General features: G+C 38.6%; 3 protein-coding genes across 8 annotated transcripts; 1 reads left to right on the plus strand and 2 right to left on the minus strand.

Moving 5' to 3' along the window:
- Nucleotides 1-411: 411 nt before the first annotated feature.
- Nucleotides 412-11,868, minus strand: LOC117568054 (endoplasmic reticulum metallopeptidase 1). 4 transcript variants are annotated; one of them, XM_034248403.2, is made up of 9 exons: nucleotides 8,912-9,067; nucleotides 2,926-3,593; nucleotides 2,501-2,858; nucleotides 1,880-2,444; nucleotides 1,631-1,815; nucleotides 1,430-1,573; nucleotides 1,261-1,360; nucleotides 807-1,201; nucleotides 412-745 (listed from the first exon to the last, which is right to left on the minus strand). In XM_034248403.2, exons 1-9 carry the CDS (start codon nucleotides 9,050-9,052, stop codon nucleotides 578-580), a joined length of 2,724 nt encoding a protein of 907 aa, XP_034104294.1. In that variant the 5' UTR covers nucleotides 9,053-9,067; the 3' UTR covers nucleotides 412-577. The 4 variants fall into 4 exon arrangements, with proteins under 4 accessions (XP_034104294.1, XP_034104292.1, XP_051861859.1 ...); XM_034248401.2 differs by lacking the exon at nucleotides 8,912-9,067 and adding an exon at nucleotides 11,555-11,868 and having other exon boundaries at nucleotides 413-745; XM_052005899.1 differs by lacking the exon at nucleotides 8,912-9,067 and adding an exon at nucleotides 6,472-6,583 and having other exon boundaries at nucleotides 414-745.
- Nucleotides 9,121-17,337, plus strand: LOC117568055 (endoplasmic reticulum metallopeptidase 1). 3 transcript variants are annotated; one of them, XM_034248406.2, is made up of 11 exons: nucleotides 9,121-9,294; nucleotides 13,270-13,947; nucleotides 14,009-14,093; nucleotides 14,154-14,274; nucleotides 14,334-14,488; nucleotides 14,550-14,933; nucleotides 15,022-15,202; nucleotides 15,500-15,825; nucleotides 15,889-16,100; nucleotides 16,535-16,817; nucleotides 16,877-17,337. In XM_034248406.2, the coding sequence occupies exons 1-11, from the start codon at nucleotides 9,212-9,214 to the stop codon at nucleotides 17,042-17,044; spliced, it is 2,676 nt and encodes an 891-aa protein (XP_034104297.1). In that variant the 5' UTR covers nucleotides 9,121-9,211; the 3' UTR covers nucleotides 17,045-17,337. The 3 variants fall into 3 exon arrangements, with proteins under 3 accessions (XP_034104297.1, XP_034104299.1, XP_034104298.1); XM_034248408.2 differs by lacking the exon at nucleotides 9,121-9,294 and adding an exon at nucleotides 9,427-9,761; XM_034248407.2 differs by lacking the exon at nucleotides 9,121-9,294 and adding an exon at nucleotides 9,427-9,715.
- Nucleotides 17,336-20,957, minus strand: LOC117571761 (endoplasmic reticulum metallopeptidase 1-like). Its single transcript, XM_034254118.2, is given in 8 exon segments — nucleotides 17,336-17,827; nucleotides 17,888-18,090; nucleotides 18,149-18,292; nucleotides 18,355-18,539; nucleotides 18,594-18,777; nucleotides 18,779-19,526; nucleotides 20,029-20,714; nucleotides 20,889-20,957. Coding segments are annotated over 7 exon segments (2,601 nt in total). The 5' UTR covers nucleotides 20,889-20,957; the 3' UTR covers nucleotides 17,336-17,376.
- Nucleotides 20,958-21,388: the final 431 nt, after the last annotated feature.

Genomic DNA, 21,388 nt, shown 5'->3' on the forward strand with positions numbered 1-21,388 from the left:
AAAATACTTTGTGTATTTTACGATGAACCTAATCGCGTTTATTTGACTGCGATTGAAAAGCAAATTTCTTGTGAAGCCGAGCCCCCGAAATTATGCTATCTGAAAAATGTTTTCGAAAAGGAATTCTTCTCTTTGAGATACAACAGTTAAATATTCAACCTAAAACACTATCTATATAAAAGAACAATCTCTATTTTATAACTTTTGATCTTGATTTAAGACTTTGCCTTCTCGATTGGGCAAGATTGGACAATCTAGAATTTGTGTAGAATTTTTATTTTGATTTCAGAATAAAAACAATATTATATTCTTGATTTTAGCACGTTTTTTTCTGTGTACGTATTATTCTCTCTCTATATAATTAACTTTAAGCTTTATTGTGGTATAATAAATATAAGATAAATAATAAGTTAAGTGCGTAAATAACTAAATTGATTTATTTATCAGATTCTATAAAAGTATATTACAGTTAATTGGGTAATGGTTTTATAATCGTACAACAACTTAGGCACTACAATTAGTATATAAATAATATTTTATTATACATTATTTAGCTTAATTTCTACCGCTCGTCCCCTTAGAAATACCAACTCTCGTAAGTGCCCACCCAGGCCTGAACATATGCATAGGAAGGGAAGCTATCGATGTGGTCGCTAAAACTCTGCGATCTCATAGATTCATGATGCACCCAATGGCCGCCTATGCCAATCTCCAAGGTGGGTGTGTCAAACGATGATGTTGTCTTCTAAAAAAATAAAAATTTCTATTAATATAGAGTACAAACTATGATGATATAGTATACAAACCTCAACATCAATGGTAAACTCGAGTGCACTGCTATCGAGTCCATATGAAAAGTAGATAAAATGTGGCGGAGCTTCATTCTCCTTAAGCAGTGTATCATTGAAGGACCAATCCAGTAGCTTAGCATCGTTTTTGACATTCACAAAAATGGTCATATGATCGGGTCCAGTTAATGAAAAGTTAAAACGTCTCTGAGTTGACTCTTCTAGCTCTTCGACATCCTGTAGAATTAGACTAGGATACTCAGTGGGAATCTGTGGCTTCGCACTTATCGGTATCCACAAGCTGTATTCCCGTGCCTTACTCCAACGATGGTTGTAAAGTGGCATGCCGCAAAACATTTCCTCGTCACAATATTCACTGACTTTGTGTGTTTCTCCAAAGGCTTTGATCTCATCTAAGTGGAAGAGAATAATTAAATTGTTATAATTAAAGAAAATATGATAAAATGCAAACCTTCAGCAATATTGATACGTCGATCCTGAGGGTAAATATAAATGCCGCTCTCATCAGTCCTAGTTGTGCCATCAGCATTGTGAAGCACACGATGCGCATGCTGAAGGAAAGATTTTGAAATGTTTGGTTATTGACAGATTTAAAAATTACTATTTATGTTAAAACTCACTATCATGGCATAGCGTTGTGCTGAAGTCTTAGGCTGGAACGGGAATCCCACGTTTGTTACCGCAATGATAATGAACAAAATGGTGCCAGCAAAGAAGCACAGAACTATGGTTCTAGTTTTGCGAAAGAACATGATGAGTGGCACCTATAATAAATGCTTTTAATTAAAGCTAACTTTACACATTAGTGATATAGTACTCACAAGGAAACCCGAAAATATTAGCGAAAAGAACCAAGTAGCCAGAGCTATGCCCATGTCCGGGTTCGATGAGGCACCCGAACGTCCCAGCATGGGGACAATAGTCATTAAAAATGCTGTCAGGATGTAGGTGAAATAGACAAATGGCAGTACCTGGCAGACCATGACGGCAATGGCAAACAAATAGGCTATACAAAAAAGAAAAGTTTATGAAATAAAGTTCAGCTTACATCAGTCAAAATTACCACCTACCTTTGCGATGCCATTTGGTCACCAGATTGACAATGAGTGCGATTATATCGAAAAACACACAGATCATCAGGAAGCAGGCTGATCGTATGCCCATGGCTGTCAGTGCGATCAGCAATATGATCAGGCAAATGCAATGGGAATGCATGAAGAGCTGCACTCGAAATCCTAGACTTAGCAGATCCTTTTTCGTCTTTTCCAAATAAAGTGAGGGTAGAATGCTCATGCCAAAAATAATGGGGAATCCGTACAGACCAATGATGAGCCACATGTGCGTAAACCAACTCAACGAACGATCTACGCCATCCATGAAGACAGCCACAAGCACCGCCAGACCCAAGGCCAATGCCAAGGATACCAACTGTATGCCCAATACGATGCCAAAACGAGTCAAGACACCTACCAGGCTGCAACCCGATCGCAACGACATAAAGTATAATGAGATGACAATTGCCAACAGAGCAATCGCACCTATAACCGAGTTGATTATAACACTTGTGGTCTCTGTGTAGAAAATCATGAACCAGCCCAGAAAGTCATAGAACACATTGTGACCTTCGGCATGAGCCTGAAAGCAGATATAAATAGAGGTTGTTACGCTCAAGTCTCTTATTTGATACTTACCTCAGGGTCATCCATTTCAGGCGCGTTGGCCAAAGACTTGGCTAAAGAGAGCACATTGTCGCCCGTGTGCTGGAAGGATGAGCGTGGAAAGACATTAACTCGATCGTACTTGGTGTGATACACATAGCCATTGAATATGTACGCCATGTCGAGGCCAGGAACACCGCCATAATCCCGAAAGATGCGAAAGTCCGTGTCGGATGGAATGTAACCAGCTTGAAAGATTTCCTCGCCCAAGGTGGTGGCAAACGGATGCGGTACTTGGCGATAGTATTTCATTAACCACGGATGATTGGGACCCGATTGAAACAAGATCTCACGACCACCGCTACCAGCAGAGTCCAGATTGATAAGTGCTCTGCAAGTGACAGTGAGGTAAAGTATTTAAGTAAAGGAAAGATTTGCTAGAAATGCTGTGTACCCACTTGCAGTTCTTTGCCCATTTGTGCTGCGTGATGAAAGCGTGTGATGCCTGCAGCGGATTCTCCTCGGCGCCATTGAACAGAAAGACAATGGGATGGGCCAGTGGCTCATCGGACTTGGCAATCACGCGCATCACTTCCAGCATGGTGGCCACCATGGAGCCATCATCGCCAGCACCCGGACTGGCAGGCACAGAATCGTAATGGCTATTAATAAGCAGATAGTTCTCGCTGGTGCTGCCCTTTTCACTCAGCTTGACGACCACATTCTGTATGCCCTGATACATGTTCACCATGGTCCAATGGACGTAGGCGCCCGATGCCTGTTGCACATCAACCTCCAGCTCGAAGCGTTCGTTAGCCTCGGCCGCCACCTTGGCCACCTCATCTCGGAGGAACTGCACAGTGGTCACCTCATTGGCTACACTTCCCACTACGCGAGGTCCAATGCGTGTTAGCTCAATGAGCGTGTCCTCGGCACGCTGAGCTATGAAGGCACCCGGATGCGATGACTCCTCGCTGCGTGTGAGTCCCCTGGGCATGTGATTGACTTGGGTGTTGACCACGGACAAGTAGAGGATAAACCAGAAACCAAAGAAGGGGGGTGCATAGTACCATTGCAGTTTCTTGGGCACCTCGAAGTCCACCTCGATGTGATACTTAGAGTTGAACTACACGAGTGAAAGAAAGTGAAAAAAGGGGAAATATTTTAACGATTATTGCTTATTACTAAATGAGAAGTGGTCAATTAACTATAATTATAGCACTGTTTTATGGCCGAGCAACGATTGCCGACAATCGTGCAGTCCAGTCGAGTCAGTTGATATCTAATCAGAAGTCAAGTTAAAAGAGGGGACATCGCACACTGATTGCTCACAATGAGCCAATGTCAGGGCTAATCAGGGAGAAATGGCCGGGCTAATTACCTTTACTTACATGACCGTCCATTGTCCGGCCATTCGATTACTATATGGGCTGGGTATGTGCACATGCCTAGGTAAATTATTTATTAATTATGCCCGCGTCGATAAACACACTTATTGGGGCCCCCCAGGAAGTGAATCGAGTTGTTGTGTATATTGCCACAACGATAAGCGGTTATTTTGCAAAAAAGAAAAATAAACCAAACGGAATTTTGCCATTCAATCGATGGCGGAATAATGCCTGACATTGAAATCCAAACTCAGCTCTAAACACGCGACAGTTCTGTCAGTGATTCACTGGCGTGTGGACTAAGCTCTTGGATAAGAATTGGGAATACTTTTAGCATTCTATGTAGTTGTTGCAATAAATCGATAAGCTGCTTGGCTAACAATCAGTCACCAAACATTAGCAGGAAAAAAAAGTCAGCGAACAAAATTAGCAAATCGATTGGCGATCGGTGTCTTTGATCTATTTGCCATAAGCGCAGCTATTCGCATTGTTTCACGTTATCTAATAATACAATGATTAGCCATATATTCTCGATTAGTCGCTGACCGATTTGTATTGAGGCGATAAGTCAATTAGGATCTAGCACACGTCCAAAACGTGCTTAAGCACTTAAGTGCCGCCTGAGTAAACCAAATTTAATTTGAGCGATATGAAAGCATAGATTGCTCTTTCGACGACTTCTAATTAGGAATCCTAGGAACCCCGATAATCTTAATCACTTTTGTTTTTTTCTATGATTTTCGATAACAAAAGGACTAGACAGTTTTTATATTAGGTATATGACTAATTTTCGGATATGACTAATTTTGTCTCTGATTTTAGGTACCAAATATTATATAATCAATCTGTGACTATATTTTTCTATATTTTACTTTGAATACTTTTTGTCTTTCAATTAATTTACAAATTTGTAGTATTCTTAAATCAACATATCACAATTCAATATTAATATGACTTAATTTACAATATACTTTGATTTTAATTATTGCATTTAAGTGGTTGCAATTTATATTATATATTGATAACAAATTGACAATGAAATTATTGCAAATATGTACTTATAAAATTGATAACATGACACATTATTTTCCATTCGAATAATTTTTAAATATTGTATATTGTGAAATCAATATACATATACTAATTTCATTTTGAGAAATTTATATACATTGATAATTCTTTTTAGCGGAGAATTTCATTACACGGATATTTCTCTTAGCGGTCACTTTTCATAAGAACAGAGTAATTTTGACCAATTTTAGTGAACACTCCCTTGGAATAATAATTTATCTACAATGAATTTCTGGACAAGAGAATTTTCCCTTAATGCATAATAGAAAGTAGGTGTTGTAAATAAAACCCTGATATTAAAAATATAATATCGATAATTGCACACCAATCCTTAACATAAAAATAAGCACTGAATATTTTTTCTTTAAATACTTTCAAATATATATTTTTTTACAAAAAAGTGTTGAATAAAAAAATTTATTATTATTGCACTTTAGTTTTAAATGGTTTTTGGGTTGTTTTCCATTTTTTTTTAAAGGCGAACTAAAAAGTGACAGTAATCATGATTGTACAATATTTTTGCTGAGCTGATAAATGATACTGCTGAGTTGTATCAACGTTTTCAATGTTTATCACAAACTTTTCATATAATACAAATCGATCATTCAATAGTTTTGTCAGCTCAATTCGTGTAAATATTCATATACAATAAAAAGGATGTCTCAAAAATTATGTACATATTTCCGAAAAAGATTCAGATTACATAAACTGTATTTCTTAATTTATATACAATTTAAGGCAATTATCCTTGATATACAATTATCGTAATATTTATAAAATTGTAGTTTTTCATATCATTTTCGTAGTTTCATAAATTTGTTTTTAAATGTTAGTTCAATTCTAAGAATTGCTTTAATTAATTGTAATACATACACCCATATTAAAAGTGTCTGCTGAATAAAAATTACACTTTTTAAAGCACTTCACAGCACTAGCAGGTTAGGTTTTTATTTTGATTTGTGCCCGACCGATCGAAGATCGAAGACGACTTGCAACCGCCACTTAAACTTTACAAATGAGGACTAACTTTGCGTGGATCGCTGCTCAAATATAACTACACGCCGAGGTCTCGATACTAATTGGGTGCAAAAGAGTTATCGAAGGAATTCAATATCTAACTAATGGTGATGCGATAAACACGGGCAATTATTGTACCCCGCGAGTCGTCAGCAGGGAACGTAGCTAGATTTTTGTCTTATTGGATGTTATTATCGCACACTTATTGCTCCGGTAGTATTCATACACCTGTATGGTAGTCGCACTTTTAATGTGCGTCAACTATGGTTATAGCACTTTGACTTTGTTTCTCCACCAGTTTTATCTTTATGGTGAAGAAATTCTGATATTCTCTTTGGGCAAAAAAAAACACGCTTTTACGCCCGTTTACTTGACGGCGGCATTGAGCCTCAGAAGTTTACGCGTTTACTCGTATATTTATCTAATAACTGAATAACGAACGAATCGCGAATAACAACGTCTGTGGGGGCTATGAATATGTGTGGAAGGTATTTCTAGGCAACGTGTACCGATGCCTCTCCCACTCACTCGATGACTGACTAAGTGTCTGTGGCATCCACTTCAATCCAGAGCCAAACCCGAGCCCCAACCCAGACAAAGATACTAGGCAACTGTTGTGCCTGGCTGCCTATGTCACTTGTCTCACTCTCTTTGGTTTTGTAATGTAATGTTTCTCTACAGAGTTAACTAATTAATTTCTGCGTCGTTTTGTTGATTCCCCATTTCAGTTTGTGTGTCATTGCATTCTTTTGTTTGTCACATCGTTTGTCTCTGTTGCTCTTCTCTTTTTTCTTTTTTCTTTTTTTTTTTGCAAATTCTCGATTGGGCTTGGGGAGCAGCAGGCATCGAGTTACTTTGATTTTGCTTGATTAACAAATTGTTTACATTTAAATAACATTTTGTTAGCATTACTGTGTGCCTCTGTCTCTGGCTGTGTCTGTGTGTGTGTTTTGTGCTTTTGCATACACTTGTTCATTTTCCCATTTTTGTTTTTTTGTTGCCGCTTGAATGCACCGAGTGCTGGGAAATTGACTCGCTTGCTGTGTTGCCCATCCGAAAAAATTATGTCAACTACTATTACTATGTTATTTCTCGGAATCGCATTTTCGCGCTCGACTGCTCGACAACCGAAACTGAGAGATTGCCTAAAACATTTTTCCATATTTGGAAGCAAGATTAAATGCGAAAATTGTGCCAAATTAGAATAGTTATATTTCGGAACATCATTTTAATAGAAATCAATATTTATCGGCTATTACTATGAAATATCCATTAAGAACAAAAACACAATAAAAAGTTTATCAGCTCACTATAAAATCATTAAAATTGAAGCACTATTGAATTGGCTTGTTGAGAACATTTATTGCAGCCTGTTCTGCCATTTATAGATAATATGGTTCCTAAAATATCAACAATCTTCTGAGGAAATGCACTTGTCAGCCAATTCTCGCCGTTAAGACCTCCAAGTATGCCATAATCTCAATAGCTCTCGAGTGGAATATTAAGCTCTTCGATATTCGAGTATATATACAAGTACTTTATATATATGAATGATGCTTTTCATCAGGAATGCTTGAGGAAATCCATCTGAACTCGAAGATTCCCTATAAATCTATAAAACTTAGCTTAATATTGCGATATATAGAGAAGCTTTTATTGGTTTAGAGCTATCAGTATAATAATAAGGAATTGTAACTATAAGCATAAAGTCGATTCCCCATAGTTAAGTTTATGGGTTGCTAAAGATATCAGATAATCGTTAAGCAACAACGATCCGATCTAATTGAAGGCGGGGTATTCAGCGATAATGTGCACAACAAGTAAACAAAAGAAAACTTTTTTTTTTTAATTTTCCAAATTCGTGACTAAAAATATCAACAATGTTTCGATATGAATTTTGATATGGTAAAAATATTTTCGGTGCCACAATACGAGAGTGTGGTCAACACGTGTTGCCATGATGCTAATTGTTGAATGGGGTACATTTTTAGTGAGTGAGTGTACATATTTATCTGCATATAGTACTGTCTCACTGTTGTCGAATGTGAGCACTAGAAATCAAAGAGAAATTTGACTTGCACCTTAATCCAAAACATTCGAGAATTAATCTCTAAGTACTTATCAATTATGGCAGCAATTATGGCTAATTATTAGTGAAGTCACAGGCTTATCGGTCTGTATCTATGGAAGTAGTATTTGCGATTCCAATTGATAAGGATTTGCACGTCCCTTTACTCCGACAGATAAGCTACAATCTACACCCGTACCTTTGAGCCAAGCCCCGTCGAGGGGAGCAACAAGTTTTCAAAGTGGATTAAGCTTAAAATTGAAAAACCTTAAGAAATACGGTTGAACTACAAAAAGATAAAATAATAAACGTAATAAGTTATAGGTTAAAACATTAAACTAAAACCCTGCATTCCATACCTCTCTTACATTAATGATATAAAGATGTAGGTTGGTGCTGGTTGAAATAAGCTGTTGGTTTTCCATTAAAACCTTTCATTGGAATTGTTGCTAAATATAATAAAATATATTGATGAAATATTCTGTACTATAGATGGAGAAGCTACTTGTGTAACATATTATAGCACGCCTTAACTTTAAGCTTAATTGTAGGCTAAGCTATGAACAGCTTTTATACTTTTAAAATCACTTCTAAAAAGTTAAGTTATGTTAAGTTAGGTTTACTAATGATTGAAGTCTTTCATTGCTTTGTTCTAAAATAAAACTTACTATTTGGATAATGCTATTTATGATATTAAGATAAGTAGTTTTATTAAGTATAAGCTAAGTAGTTTTATAAGTAGATTTATTACGAACTACTTAGTTTGATATTAATATGAAATGTAGACATCTTAAATTATATCGTCTACTGCTAGCTTGTTATATTATGGTAATTATCGGTGTAGCTTTCCACAGGCGATTAAGATATTGTAAATATTTTCGATAGCACTTATGGAATTACCCTCGTATCAATGTGTTGTGTGCTGCGTCGGTTCTCTTTGCTGTTTATAATGCTACTGATGCGATAGTGGGTCCAATTTTGTAGGCGTATGATAAGCTCACAGCCGGACCGCGAATTATGGCTTAACCACAGCAAATCCATCAATTCGGGAGTTTGCTATAAAATTGCTACTGGCAGTTGGCTAATGTTTTAGTAGACCTACGGCCGGTATACGTTGAGGACACGGTGGCAAAACGGTGGCTAAATTCAGCTAAGTGGTTTGAACAACCATTCAACAGGATTTCGGATTAAGCGTATTCGATGTTTTCGCGGTGTGTCAAGTGCGGTGGTTGCAACAACAACGGCAACAACAGCGGCAACATCATTGAGAAGAACAGTGGCAAGTGAGTTCAATGCGTCGCAACAAGTTCTCATTCGCTCGCATGTTGATCGTGTTGATGCTCTTGCCTCTGAGTCTTTGCTCTTTTGTGCTCTTTTCATTTTGCTCTCACGTCTCCTGCTGCAGCGCTCTGTGTCCGACCAGACGATCGCCGACCGTCGAAGGCGACAGTTGTGGTTGTGTTTATTGGTTGTTCGTGTCTCGATCTCGTCTCGTCTCGACTCGTCTCGTGTCAGCTGATGGCACATGTTGCTGCCTTTTGCTGTTGACCGCGTTCGATCATTTTGTCATCGCATTTTTATATAAGCAAAGAGCCCAAAAAAACAAGAAAATAAAAACTTTATTCGCGTTTATTTTCGGCAAGTCTTGTGCCCAGAAAACTGTGTGTGAATAGTGGCCAATTCGTGTGAGAAGAATTCAAAATTGTGAGTGCATATTACCGAAGAACGTTCTTCTTCAGTGTCTTCAGCAGTGAGTGTATGAATATTCGAATTTATAACACTTTGTTTGGCTTCTTGTGGTGCCCTCCAGACGACGCCGTGCGGCAAGTTCTTGGTTTCCAATCAACAAAGCAACGGCAACCGCAACGGCAAAAGCAACAGCGACACCAACAGCAACAGCAACAACAACTGCAACAGCAACAGGCGCAGCAACGGCAACGGCAGCCGCAACTTCCTTTACCTCGTCTGCGTCTTGTGTTGTGTGTGGCAAGTTGCTGCGTTGCTGCAGCGTCAAGAGTCAGGTTATTGACTTTCTATTGTGCGCGACCCTTGCCGCATGTCGCACATGTATCTGCTAATGTTGCTGCAGCTCTAGCTGTAGCTGTATCTGACAGATACTTTGATTGGGCTGCTCTTTCCGCTTCACAACAGCTTCGAAACCAAAACCAAAACAAATGCTGCGACTGTGACTCTGACTGTGGATGTGGATGTAGATGTAGATGTGGCATTGCTGTGTTGCTGGTGTTGTCACACTTGATTGCCGACGCCTCGTCGGCTATTTGGATTTTCTTCCCATTTAGATACTCTTTAAATAGCATTTTCTTTAGCTCTCCCCACACACACACACACAAGTAGGAGAGATTTCAGTTTGCTTTTGTTTATTTTATTCAACTGGCGTGGCGTGGGCGTGGCCCCAGACAAACTCACAATGCCACACACTCATACACACACCGACTTTGTTATTTATGGAAAATAAAAATAATAACCGCTGCAGCGCCAACTGATTAAGGCACTTGCATGCTAAATCGATTAACGACACGTCGCACAGTGGGCGATTTGGTCCCGCTAGCGGCATTTAATTAATAACTTCTAAACTAAAATAGATATCTTCAGTCGGTTTTTTTCACTGATCAGAAAAAAATCATAGAATTTTTTAAGTTAAAAAATTTTTTTTTTTAATTTTTTTTTAAATTTTTTTTAAAATTTTTTTTTTTATTTAAAAAATTTTTTTTTTTTAATTTAAAATTTGGTTTTATTTTTATTTTATTTGAACTTCAATTAACATATTTCATTTTTAAACTTTATCTAAAAAATGATGGGATGATGGAAAAAAATGGGATGACTTCTGAGTGCAATACTAAAAAAAGATCCCTTTTTGGTACTAGCACTGTATCTAAAAAGTACCATAGTTTCAAGGCTAGCAGATAATAGCAGTTGATATTACACATTTTGGACGCCACTGATTCACACTTTCGGCTAATAAAGGAGTTAGACTGGACTTAGTTGAACAAATTAAGTTCTTCTCCACGAAAGACAGGTGTACGCTAATCCGGGCTAGTTGTTAATACACTGAATTACCACTACGTTTTATGAGCTACACATTTATAGACCGGTCACAAACATTGATTTTTTTGAAAATACATACCTTGAATATAATAAAAAACCAAACTTCTAACAAATTCACCAAAAATTGTAAATTTCCGAGGAACTCAAATTCCATGCGCGCAAAGAGAAAAAATTGTGTAAAGCTCTTTGCGAAATCATATGGTGTGTTTGACCGATCACAGCTGATGATCAGCTGATCGTAGAGCTTTCAAAAAGCTTTTAAAAATCTAATCAAAGCATCTGCTATCGATATGTGAAAAAATATTAACAGATTTTTCAATTTGAAAATTTGAATTAAATGCCGCTAGCGGGACCAAATCGCCCACTGTGCGTCGTCCCCATCCACAAACAGTGAATAATTACAACTACATACACTCTGACATGCACTCGTATGCGAGAATTGCAACTGCCTCGACTTCTGCTGCTCCACTTACTTACACACACACCCCGATTGTCTCTCATTAATGCGAATTTGTTTTTAACACGTCTCCGTCGGTCTTTTAATCGCCCCATCGTTGTCGATGCCGGAGTCGAAGTCCCTGGCCTTTGGGGGTCACGCGACGCATTGCTGGAAATGGGTCGATGTCGAAGGGACCCCAATTGCATTCCGCATGCACTTTAATCATTAGCCGCAAATGAAAAATTTTATTTCACTCTCACACTGAACCATTTACTCTTGTTTCTTTTTCTGTTTTTGGCTCGTCTGCAACCATTTGGCACTAGGTTTACATTATTATGTTTATTTTTTAGCGTTGCGTCTCATTAAAATTTTTAGCGTAAACATTGTTCTATTTGTATTTATATTCCACCACGTTGAAACCCATTTGCACTTCAGGGGCTTTTCATTTCGCACAGTTTCAACTGCTGCTGCTTGTAGCATGTGTGGTTGTGTAGCAGCGAGCTTTTGTCGGCCTTGCTCAGGGCAAAAAGGGGCACAACAATAAGGTTATAATAGGACTGTGTTAGTGAGCAACAAGGTACTAAATGTATGTGCAATTGCGGTTGTGTAGCAGTGAGCCTTTTGTCAGCCTTGCACTGGGCAGAAAAGGTACAAACATTAGGTTACGTCTACCAACTATGTCTGTTGATGAAGCGCAAATGATTTAAATGCCTTTTACAGGGTATTTACTTGTGTATTCAAGAACGTACTTTGAAATTATTTGTTTCATTCTCAAATGCACACATAAGTCATATAAACGGCAGATCATTAAACAAAAATATTATGGGCCAAGTTGCTATAAATAAAAACAAAAATGTTGCGTCCAAATGTACAAATGTGTCCCGCTAATGTTAATTTCGGCAGTGAGTGAATATGCAATTTTGTTTTTGTTCATTTCATTTGATTTCATTTGTTATTCTGCTTTGTTTTTACTATATTCATCCTATTTGTTTTGCTTGGTAATTTGTGTTTATGAGCTAATCGTCCGGTATCCGTTTGAAAATCGAATTTTCTTTGACGTTTTTGGTCCAACACATGTTGCTCTGAGATCAGCAATTTGCGCTGATGACGATTCTTAAATAAACTATGACAAAATATGAGAAAAATGAGGTGAAAAATAACACCAATTAATTTCTGCTGAATTCGTGTAATTTTTGTTATGACGGTTTAACTGAAAACAAGGTTAGCTTTCTATATGTTATCTCTAAACAAACTGACATGCTGCTATTGCCGATGATTGATATTAAAATATAGTATTCTAGGGAATCAAATGGCATGATAATCCATTTCGGATTTTGTCCGACAGTAGATTGCGTGTTCTAATGAATATATAGAGAGTACTTGTGATTGATTCACAGAATGACATTAATCTATACATGAAGTGTGGCGCTGAGCCACTTGATTGCAATGTTTCACACATGTTTTTGTGCTGCGTGGGGGGGTGAAGAAGGGAGTTGCTCCACTTATCTCTTATCAGTCAGCTCAATTATTTTAGGCAATGTGTGTGGTGGCCTGACTCGCTTCCGCCACCAAAACTCATGCGTGTTAACTCTCTCGATAATGAAAATGATGGGGGATGTGAATGTGATTCTGATTGTGGATGACTGTGGTCATTAGTGAATCAATTCAATTAGCTTGGGTTCAGTGACTAGTTGTGAGAGGGGGAAACTTCAATTCACTGCGATTCATTTCAATATTTTTTATTCACTTCCAGCGACAATATGAATTCCAAATATGAGAACATGAAGATCATCTACAATCGCAGCAAAATCGGCTGGTATTGGGCACCTCTCTTTGTCGCCTTCTGGTTTCTGCTGTACTATTTGGTTGTGATGCCCAGTTTCCATAGCATGCCTCCGCTTAAGACTCTCGATGATGAACTGAGCCAACCGGGACAATTTATTGGTGAACGTGCCGAGAGCACATTGCTCAAACTGACAAAGATCGGACCCAAAGTTGTGGGCAGTGCGGCAAATGAGCAAGTTGCTGTTCAGTTTCTTCTCAGCGAGATCAGCGATATCATTGATGACTCTCGCGATGATCTGTATGACATTGAGAAGGATGTACAGATTGCCTCTGGCAATTATCTGCTCTGGTCCATGGTGAATGTGTATCAGAGTGTGCAGAATGTTGTGGTCAAAGTCTCACCCAAAAATGCCACCAGCTCGGCAGCTCTGTTGATCAACAGCCACTTTGACTCTGTGCCTGGCAGCTCAGGAGCTGGAGATTCGGGCATGATGTGTGTCATCATGTTGGAAGTGCTGCGTGTGATAACCAAGCATGAAACCCCACTCACCTATTCGCTCATCTTTCTCTTCAATGGCGCCGAGGAGAATCCATTGCAGGGTTCCCATGCGTTTATTACCCAACATCCTTGGGCACCTAATGTTCGGTAAGTTGCCCCATTTACAGCTTACTGCAATCATAATCTAATTTAATATTTCATTGCACAGTGCTGTAGTTAATCTGGATTCAGCTGGAAGTGGTGGGCGAGAGATTCTTTTTCAGTCTGGACCTGATCACCCCTGGCTAATGAAGGTAGTCTAGATATATTTGACAAACAATTAGTTTAACTAATAAAATGCTTTCTCTTTGCAGTACTATGGAAATCACGCAGCTCATCCTTTTGCCTCAACTATTGGCGAGGAACTGTTTCAGAATGGTTTCATTCCTTCAGAAACCGATTATCGCATTTTCCGTGACTTTGGCAAAATTCCCGGTAATTAAGAGACGAATCCCAATGCGATCTGCATTCTAAACTCTCTCTTTTTCATTAAGGTCTTGATATGGCACATGTTTCCAACGGTTATGTTTACCATACAAAATTCGATCGTTTTAATATTATTCCAAGACGTACTTATCAATTAACTGGTGACAATCTGTTGGCCATAGTCAAGGCATTGGGCAATGCGCCTGAATTGGAAGATCCTGCAGTGAGTTCGACAATAAAGCGCTTAAATTGGAATTGTAGAGACAAACTCAATTTATTTACAGAAATACGCCGAAGGTCACATGATCTTCTTCGATGTGCTGGGCTGGTTTTTCATCTATTATCCAGAAGATGTCGGTTTCATTATCAACATTTGTATTTGCGCTCTAGTTCCCATTACAATTGTAGCCTACATTTGGAGCATGGCCAGCAATACGGGCATGTTTAGACGTCGCATTTTTGCCAAGTTTGGCATCTTGGCTGCGATTCAATTGTGCGGCGTTGTTCTCAGTATGGGCCTGGCCATTGCCATAGCATTTTTCCTGGACGCTGTTGGCTTGTCAATGTCCTGGTTCTCACAAACGTGGATGATCTTTGGCTTGTACTTCTGCCCCATGTTCTTTGGCCTCGGAATTTTGCCGGCCATTTACTTTAGTCGCACAAAGGAGGTTAGTTAATATATATATATAATTAATATATATAATGTATAATTAATAGTTTTATTAATAATTACTAATGATTAAATTATTATTACAGCATGGTCTACCTTTGGGATATGGCATTCAGTTGTTGATGCACTCGCATTGCCTGATCCTGACTTTGCTCATGGTAGTTATGCTCTGCTACAATGTTCGCTCCGCCTTCATTTTGCTCATCTGTATTTGCTTTTACACGATCTCCGTGCTCATCAACATGGCCACATGTGCCCATAAAACAAGTAAGTATTTGCTGCTTCGCTTATGCCCGAAAATGCTAATTTTTTTTGTGGGGAATACAAGTTTTTAAAAGAGGTAACATTTCACAAATTTATTTTAAAGCTTAATAGTTTTTTAAGAATACCAATTTTGTAACGGAAGTTATCCGTTCATCTCAGAAAATGTAGACCATTGAAGTAGCCACTGATATAAATAGTTATCATATATATTATAGGTATAGGATTAAAATCTATAATATATCTCAATATAATTTGGTATTCTTTTGTATTCTTACTTTTCTCCATCAACATTCTTTGCAGACTTCTTGTGGCTGATTCCCCATTGCATTTGCCAAATCCTGCCCTTCATGTTCTACGCCTATTGTTGCTATGCCTTCTACATTGTCTTCACTCCAATGCAAGGACGCGAGAGTAGCTCGAATCCCGAATTATTGATTGGAGGCTACACAGCGGTGTTTTGTCTCTTATTGTCGCCATTCCTAGTGCCTTTACTCTGCTTGTTCCGCAAATCCAAGACCATCATCTCACTCTTTGGTGTCTGCACAGTGATCTTCATCATCTTGGCTGCCACGCCAGTCGGTTTCCCTTATGTGGAAAAGACAGCAGTGCAGCGATTCTTCTCTGTGGTAAGTTTATAATTGGGATTTTTATAGATTTCATACCTCAATGTATTATTTTTCTAACTCCAGCACACTGCACGTACTTTCCACAATGGAGACGCTGCTGCCTCAGTGAATCACACGGATTCTGGTTATTACGTGATGCCTGTGGATCGTCATCCCAAATCACTGGATAATATTCTCTTCGATAATACCGAATACAGCCGAGCGAATCGCAGTGAATGCGATACGGAAATCATGTGCGGATTTCCCCTTTACAGCACACGCTGGGTGAAGGCAATGTAAGTAAAAAGATTCCCAAAACGAATCATTTTTATAACCGCTACCCGTATTACAATAATTGTTGAATTGTTGAACGCAGATCAAGTTTGCTTTAGATTAATCCACGACCTTGTCCGCCCCTGCTAATCGAAATAAAGAATTCGAATAGCAAGATTTTTGGTACTCACAATAATAATTATAGTATTTATGATTCCTGAATATATGGTTTCAATCAGATACATATTTTAAAAGTTATTTAAAAATTATCTAATATGGAAATTCCGCCTATAGTTGAATACAATACTATGATATATTATATAAATATACCAATTAGTACTCGGTATAATTTTGTATTTTTTGGCATATTAGCATATAGCGGGTATCTTACAGTCGAGCAGATTTGCTTGTAGCATTCTTACTTGTCCTTACCAATATTTCTCAATTAATTTCATAGGCCAAATGGCTTCTGGATACCTGGTCCTGAGCCCAACAAATACTATATGCCCGAGTTGACAATCATTAGCAAGGAGAGCACTTCGGATACCAATATAATATTCACTTTAGAGATTACTGGACCGGATCACACAAGCATATTCATTCAGCCATTGGATGATGCCAAGCTGGTTGACTGGACATTCACAAGGGAGCCATTAGATATGGGTTTGCCGCCGCCTCACTACATCTATTGGTCATATGCATTAGATCCCACGCCATTGCGCTTCAATCTGGAATTTGAGGTAAGACCTTAGCTTAGGACCTTTGTGATTTATGATAGTTATTTTATTTACTCTTGCAGCGTGAGAGTCCCGATTGGTCGGGATCTACATTCAGAATGGCAGTAATGGGTCACAGAATACACGATGACATGTATATAGAGGAGGATTACCGAGAGTTCTTGGCCAAGTTCCCATCTTGGGCACATGTGAACGGCTGGATTGGTTCCTACACCAGTTGGCAGCTCTAAGAGCAGCCGCAAATGTTTGACATTTGATATTATCACTCACTTCCCAGTATCCACTATTCACTCAGTACTCATATTTTGAGTAGGTTTGCCATGATATCTGGACTGAACTGTTGTTAAATGTTTCATTCTCAGTGCAGAGATTTTTTATCGATCGAACAAAGTGTTTTATCTAACACAAAAAACACACGTCATATTATTGTATTAATGATCTAGAATTATAAATTACAACTATTGCGAAAATCCAAAACAAAATTATAATTAATGAATTTGTATTAAAAATATATATTTTAAATTTATTTATTAAGTCACAATAGCTGTTTTTTTATTCATTTCTAAAATACCCAGCTCTCATAAGAAGCCAACCAATCAGTTGTATATGACCAGTCTGGGAATGTGTCCAGGAAATCCTTAAAGTCTGATGTGTAGTACTCTGGGTGATAGAGGAAATGAACGATCACTGACATCTTGAAGTAAGGTCCATCTGTATTTTCAGCATCATGCTCAAACTCAAGCCAGAAGTTGAAGGGTGTCGTGACCATGGAGGATACATGGTTTATAAAGTAGGGAGGCGAACGCCCATCCAACAAGACAGTATCATCCACGGACCAATTGGTGATTTTTACATTTGACTTGGGATCAATGAAGATCACAATACGATCGCCCGTCTTTATATTGTACTCGTAACGTTTCCTCGTAGGACTTATGGACTGCTTCGAGACGTCTGTTAGCTCTGTAGTCACTGGAAACACTGGGGCAGTGCTGTATATCCAGAGTGCACTGTCCCTGAAAAATGCGGAAAAAGGTTCAGCACATTCGACTTTCTTGTGCTGCATCTTTACTTACTTCCAATTCAGCCAACGTCCGTTGTAAAGCGGTAATCCACAATAAGGTTCCGAGGCACAGTTGTTTGTGAGCCAGCTTTCGGGTTCCACATCCTTCAATGTTGTATCATAAAGTTCGGAGTAACGAGTGTCCACGGGTTGAATATAAAATCCAGACTCTCGAGTTGTCGTACTATCCTCATTGTGTAGCACTCGTTCAGTGTGCTTAATAAAATATATGGATTTAATACAAATTTTCAATATTAAGAATGCAATACTCTACCAGCACATAATATCTCTGAGTGGCAATCTCCGCCTTAAAAGGAAAGCCAGCTGGAGTGGCAGCCAGGATGATGAATATGATAGTTATGACGCCAAACATAGAAATAAAAATCTTCGATTTACGGAACTTGAACAGAATTGGTATCTGAAAAAGGTGATGAAAATATTGTCAGTATATTTAAAATATTTTTTGGTGATCAAACCTACAATGAAGCCAGCGAAATGCATCGTCATAAGGCCAATAAACAGAGCCAGGAGCATGTCGGGTTTGCTGTCGGGACCATCACGTCCCTGCATGGGCACGAAAACCAGCAGAAGCTCGTAGTTCAAAAAGGTGTAGAAGAGGAAAGGCGCCAGCTGACACAACAGGTGAACGCTCATGAAGAATCGTTCTGAAAAGCACTCAATGAGAGATCAGTATATCAAGTTAAGAGTCTTTTACTTACTCTTAAAGATGAGCTTGAAGATTAGCTGTAGTAGCACTGAGATGGTGTAGAAGAACAATCCGAACATCGGAAAGAAGGCGGATCGTACGCCCATGCACATGAGGATCACACAGACGAGGACAATCAGGATGCAATGGGCATGCATGAAGCAAGCAATCGTGTCGTTGAGCTTCATGTTCGTTTGTGTGTTTCGTCCATTGAATGTAGAAGGCTGGCAACAGTCCCAAGCCAAAGAAGAAGGTGCTGAAGTACAGTCCGAATGTCATCCAAATGCCATAATACCAAGATTCACTTAAGCCAACGGCATGCATAAAGACAGCCACGATTAAGGTCAGTCCCCAGGCAATGATCACAGCCCCCAATTGAACTAGGAAGATGACGCAGAATCGAAGGACGATGGCTTTGGGTGCATCCGAATCATTTTGCTTGGTCATGAAGTAGATGGAAATGCAAATCGCAATGAGAGCAACCACAGATACAACCGTATTGATGGCAATGCTCGCAGCTTCGGTGTAGACGACCATGAACCAGCCGAGGTAGTCGAAGAAAACCGCATGTCCTTCCTCATGAGCAGCAGTGTCATCCAATTCGGGTGCGTTGGCCAGTGCCCAGGTTAGTGCCAAGACATTCTCACCCGTCGATTGGTATGTGCCTGGTGCCAGATTCTTAAAGTTGTCGAACTTAGTGTGATACACATAGCCGTTGAGGGCATGGGCCATGTCTAAGCCGGGCACGTTACCAAAGTCTCGGAAGATACGAAAGTCGGTGTCGGAGGGTATAAAGTTATTCTGGAACAACTCCTCAGCGAGGGTGATGGAGAAAGGATGCGGTGCGTGCTTCTGATAATAGTTCATGAGCCATGGGTGATTTGGTCCCGTTTGGAAGAGCACTTCCCTGCCGCCCGATCCTGTAGAGTCCAGATTGATGAGCGCTCTATAATAAATAAGGAATTTAAAATAATTTTTGTTTAATTTTTATTTTTTCTAATCTTTTTATTTGTGGATTATCAATTTAAAATATTTTAGTGACAGGCGTTAAGAATGAATACGACTTGTTGCATTGAAATGTAAAAACAAATCAAATAATGATTACCAAAAAAATTTTAATTACCACTACTCATTTTTATATAATATTTATTCTATGAAATATTCTGAGTGTAGTAGTATTGCGATATACGATATAATGTTCGGTATATTTCTGTATCTTTTCGGTATATTAATTTAATATATTTTTACAAATTAATTGTATATGTATTATTTTCCTAAAAGTTAATAATTAATTAATTAAGAATTATTATGTATATGGAAATACTAATATACTCAATATATACTTTATGAAGTCGAAGACGACTCTTTCAGCCAGTTATAAAGTTTTCCTGCAGGCACAATGTTATAATTCCCTTTAACCAATAGGTATATGATAAATATTTACTTACTTGCAATTCTTTGCCCATCTGTGGCTTGTAATAAAGCCATGTGAACCCCGCAAGTTTGACTCCTCAGCACCGTTGAAGAGAAACACCACCGGATGATCGAGTGGCCGATCCGAGAGTGAAATGACACGTAAAGTTTCCAACATAATGACGACCATAATGCCATCATCACCAGCTGCTGGTGTCTTTACCTCAGAATCAAAGTGCGAATTTACTAGTAAATAATTATCGTTGGGCGAATCTTTTCTGCTGATTCTAACCACAATATTGGATACGTTGGCATAGCTGGTGGCCACATTCCACAAATAGAAGCCACCAGAAGCATACTGCACCTCCCACTCAAAGTCATAGAGGTCGGTGCGAGACTGTTCCACAATCTTTTCAACTTCCCGCTTGATGAAGTTTACGGTGTGCACCTCATTGTTAATAGATCCTACCATTTTGTTGCCTATTGAGGAATACTCGGCCAGCAGATGCATGGCTCTCTCACCGATAAACTCATCGGGGTGATTGGCCTCGTCACGCATATACAACATTTTGGGATAGGAAAAGAAACTCGGTATCACTGCCGCATAGAAGATTGCGAACCAAATTGCACAAAAAATGGGGGCTCCATACCAAGGCCACTTTTGGCTATCCGTGCGATGTGCTTTCTGATCAGAGGTTAAATCAATGCTGAAGAAAGTCATCTAAGATATTAGGGAAAACCATTTCAGTAAAGAAATAAAAGATAGTTAGTATAACACATTCAAGGAAGGTGCACTATCACTTATTTAAATTATTTGTGTAAGTTTAGGCGACAAGGTATTAGTTTTTTTCACATGTTTCATAGTGTTTTTAAAATTATATAATTTTTGGGTAACCTTAATATCTCCTTAACGGAACCTTAGGATAAAAAGTCGACCGATGCACGACACGTTCTCTAAGTAACTAATTTGACCGAAAATTGAACAAAATATTAGTATAAGAATCAAATAGGGCTCTAATAGGGGGTAGGTTGTTAAGTTAGGCGGGCTTATCATAATATATCGTTAAAATTTTCTGATGATTACGAATTCGCAATTGGGGACAGTTTAGTTTATGACTTGTTAATGGTTAACCGAACGATTAAGCTTTATGCCGCCACTCAAATAACTTAATGCCAACCGAAAGAGACCAAAATAAACATATACAACACTTATAAAATTGCATGGAAACTTGGGAAAGTTAACCAGAAAGTTAGCTGCAATAGTAAGAGACGACGTTGGATGACCGCTGATTAGGATCACATGGAAAAGAATTTTCCGATTGCATATTGGTAAATATTTACCCTAATACCTAGTGCAATGATTCTTCCCAGAGGTAATTTTTTTTTATTTTCATA

This window comes from Drosophila albomicans, chromosome 3 (genome assembly GCF_009650485.2).
Source record: "Drosophila albomicans strain 15112-1751.03 chromosome 3, ASM965048v2, whole genome shotgun sequence".
Taxonomy (NCBI): domain Eukaryota; kingdom Metazoa; phylum Arthropoda; class Insecta; order Diptera; family Drosophilidae; genus Drosophila; species Drosophila albomicans.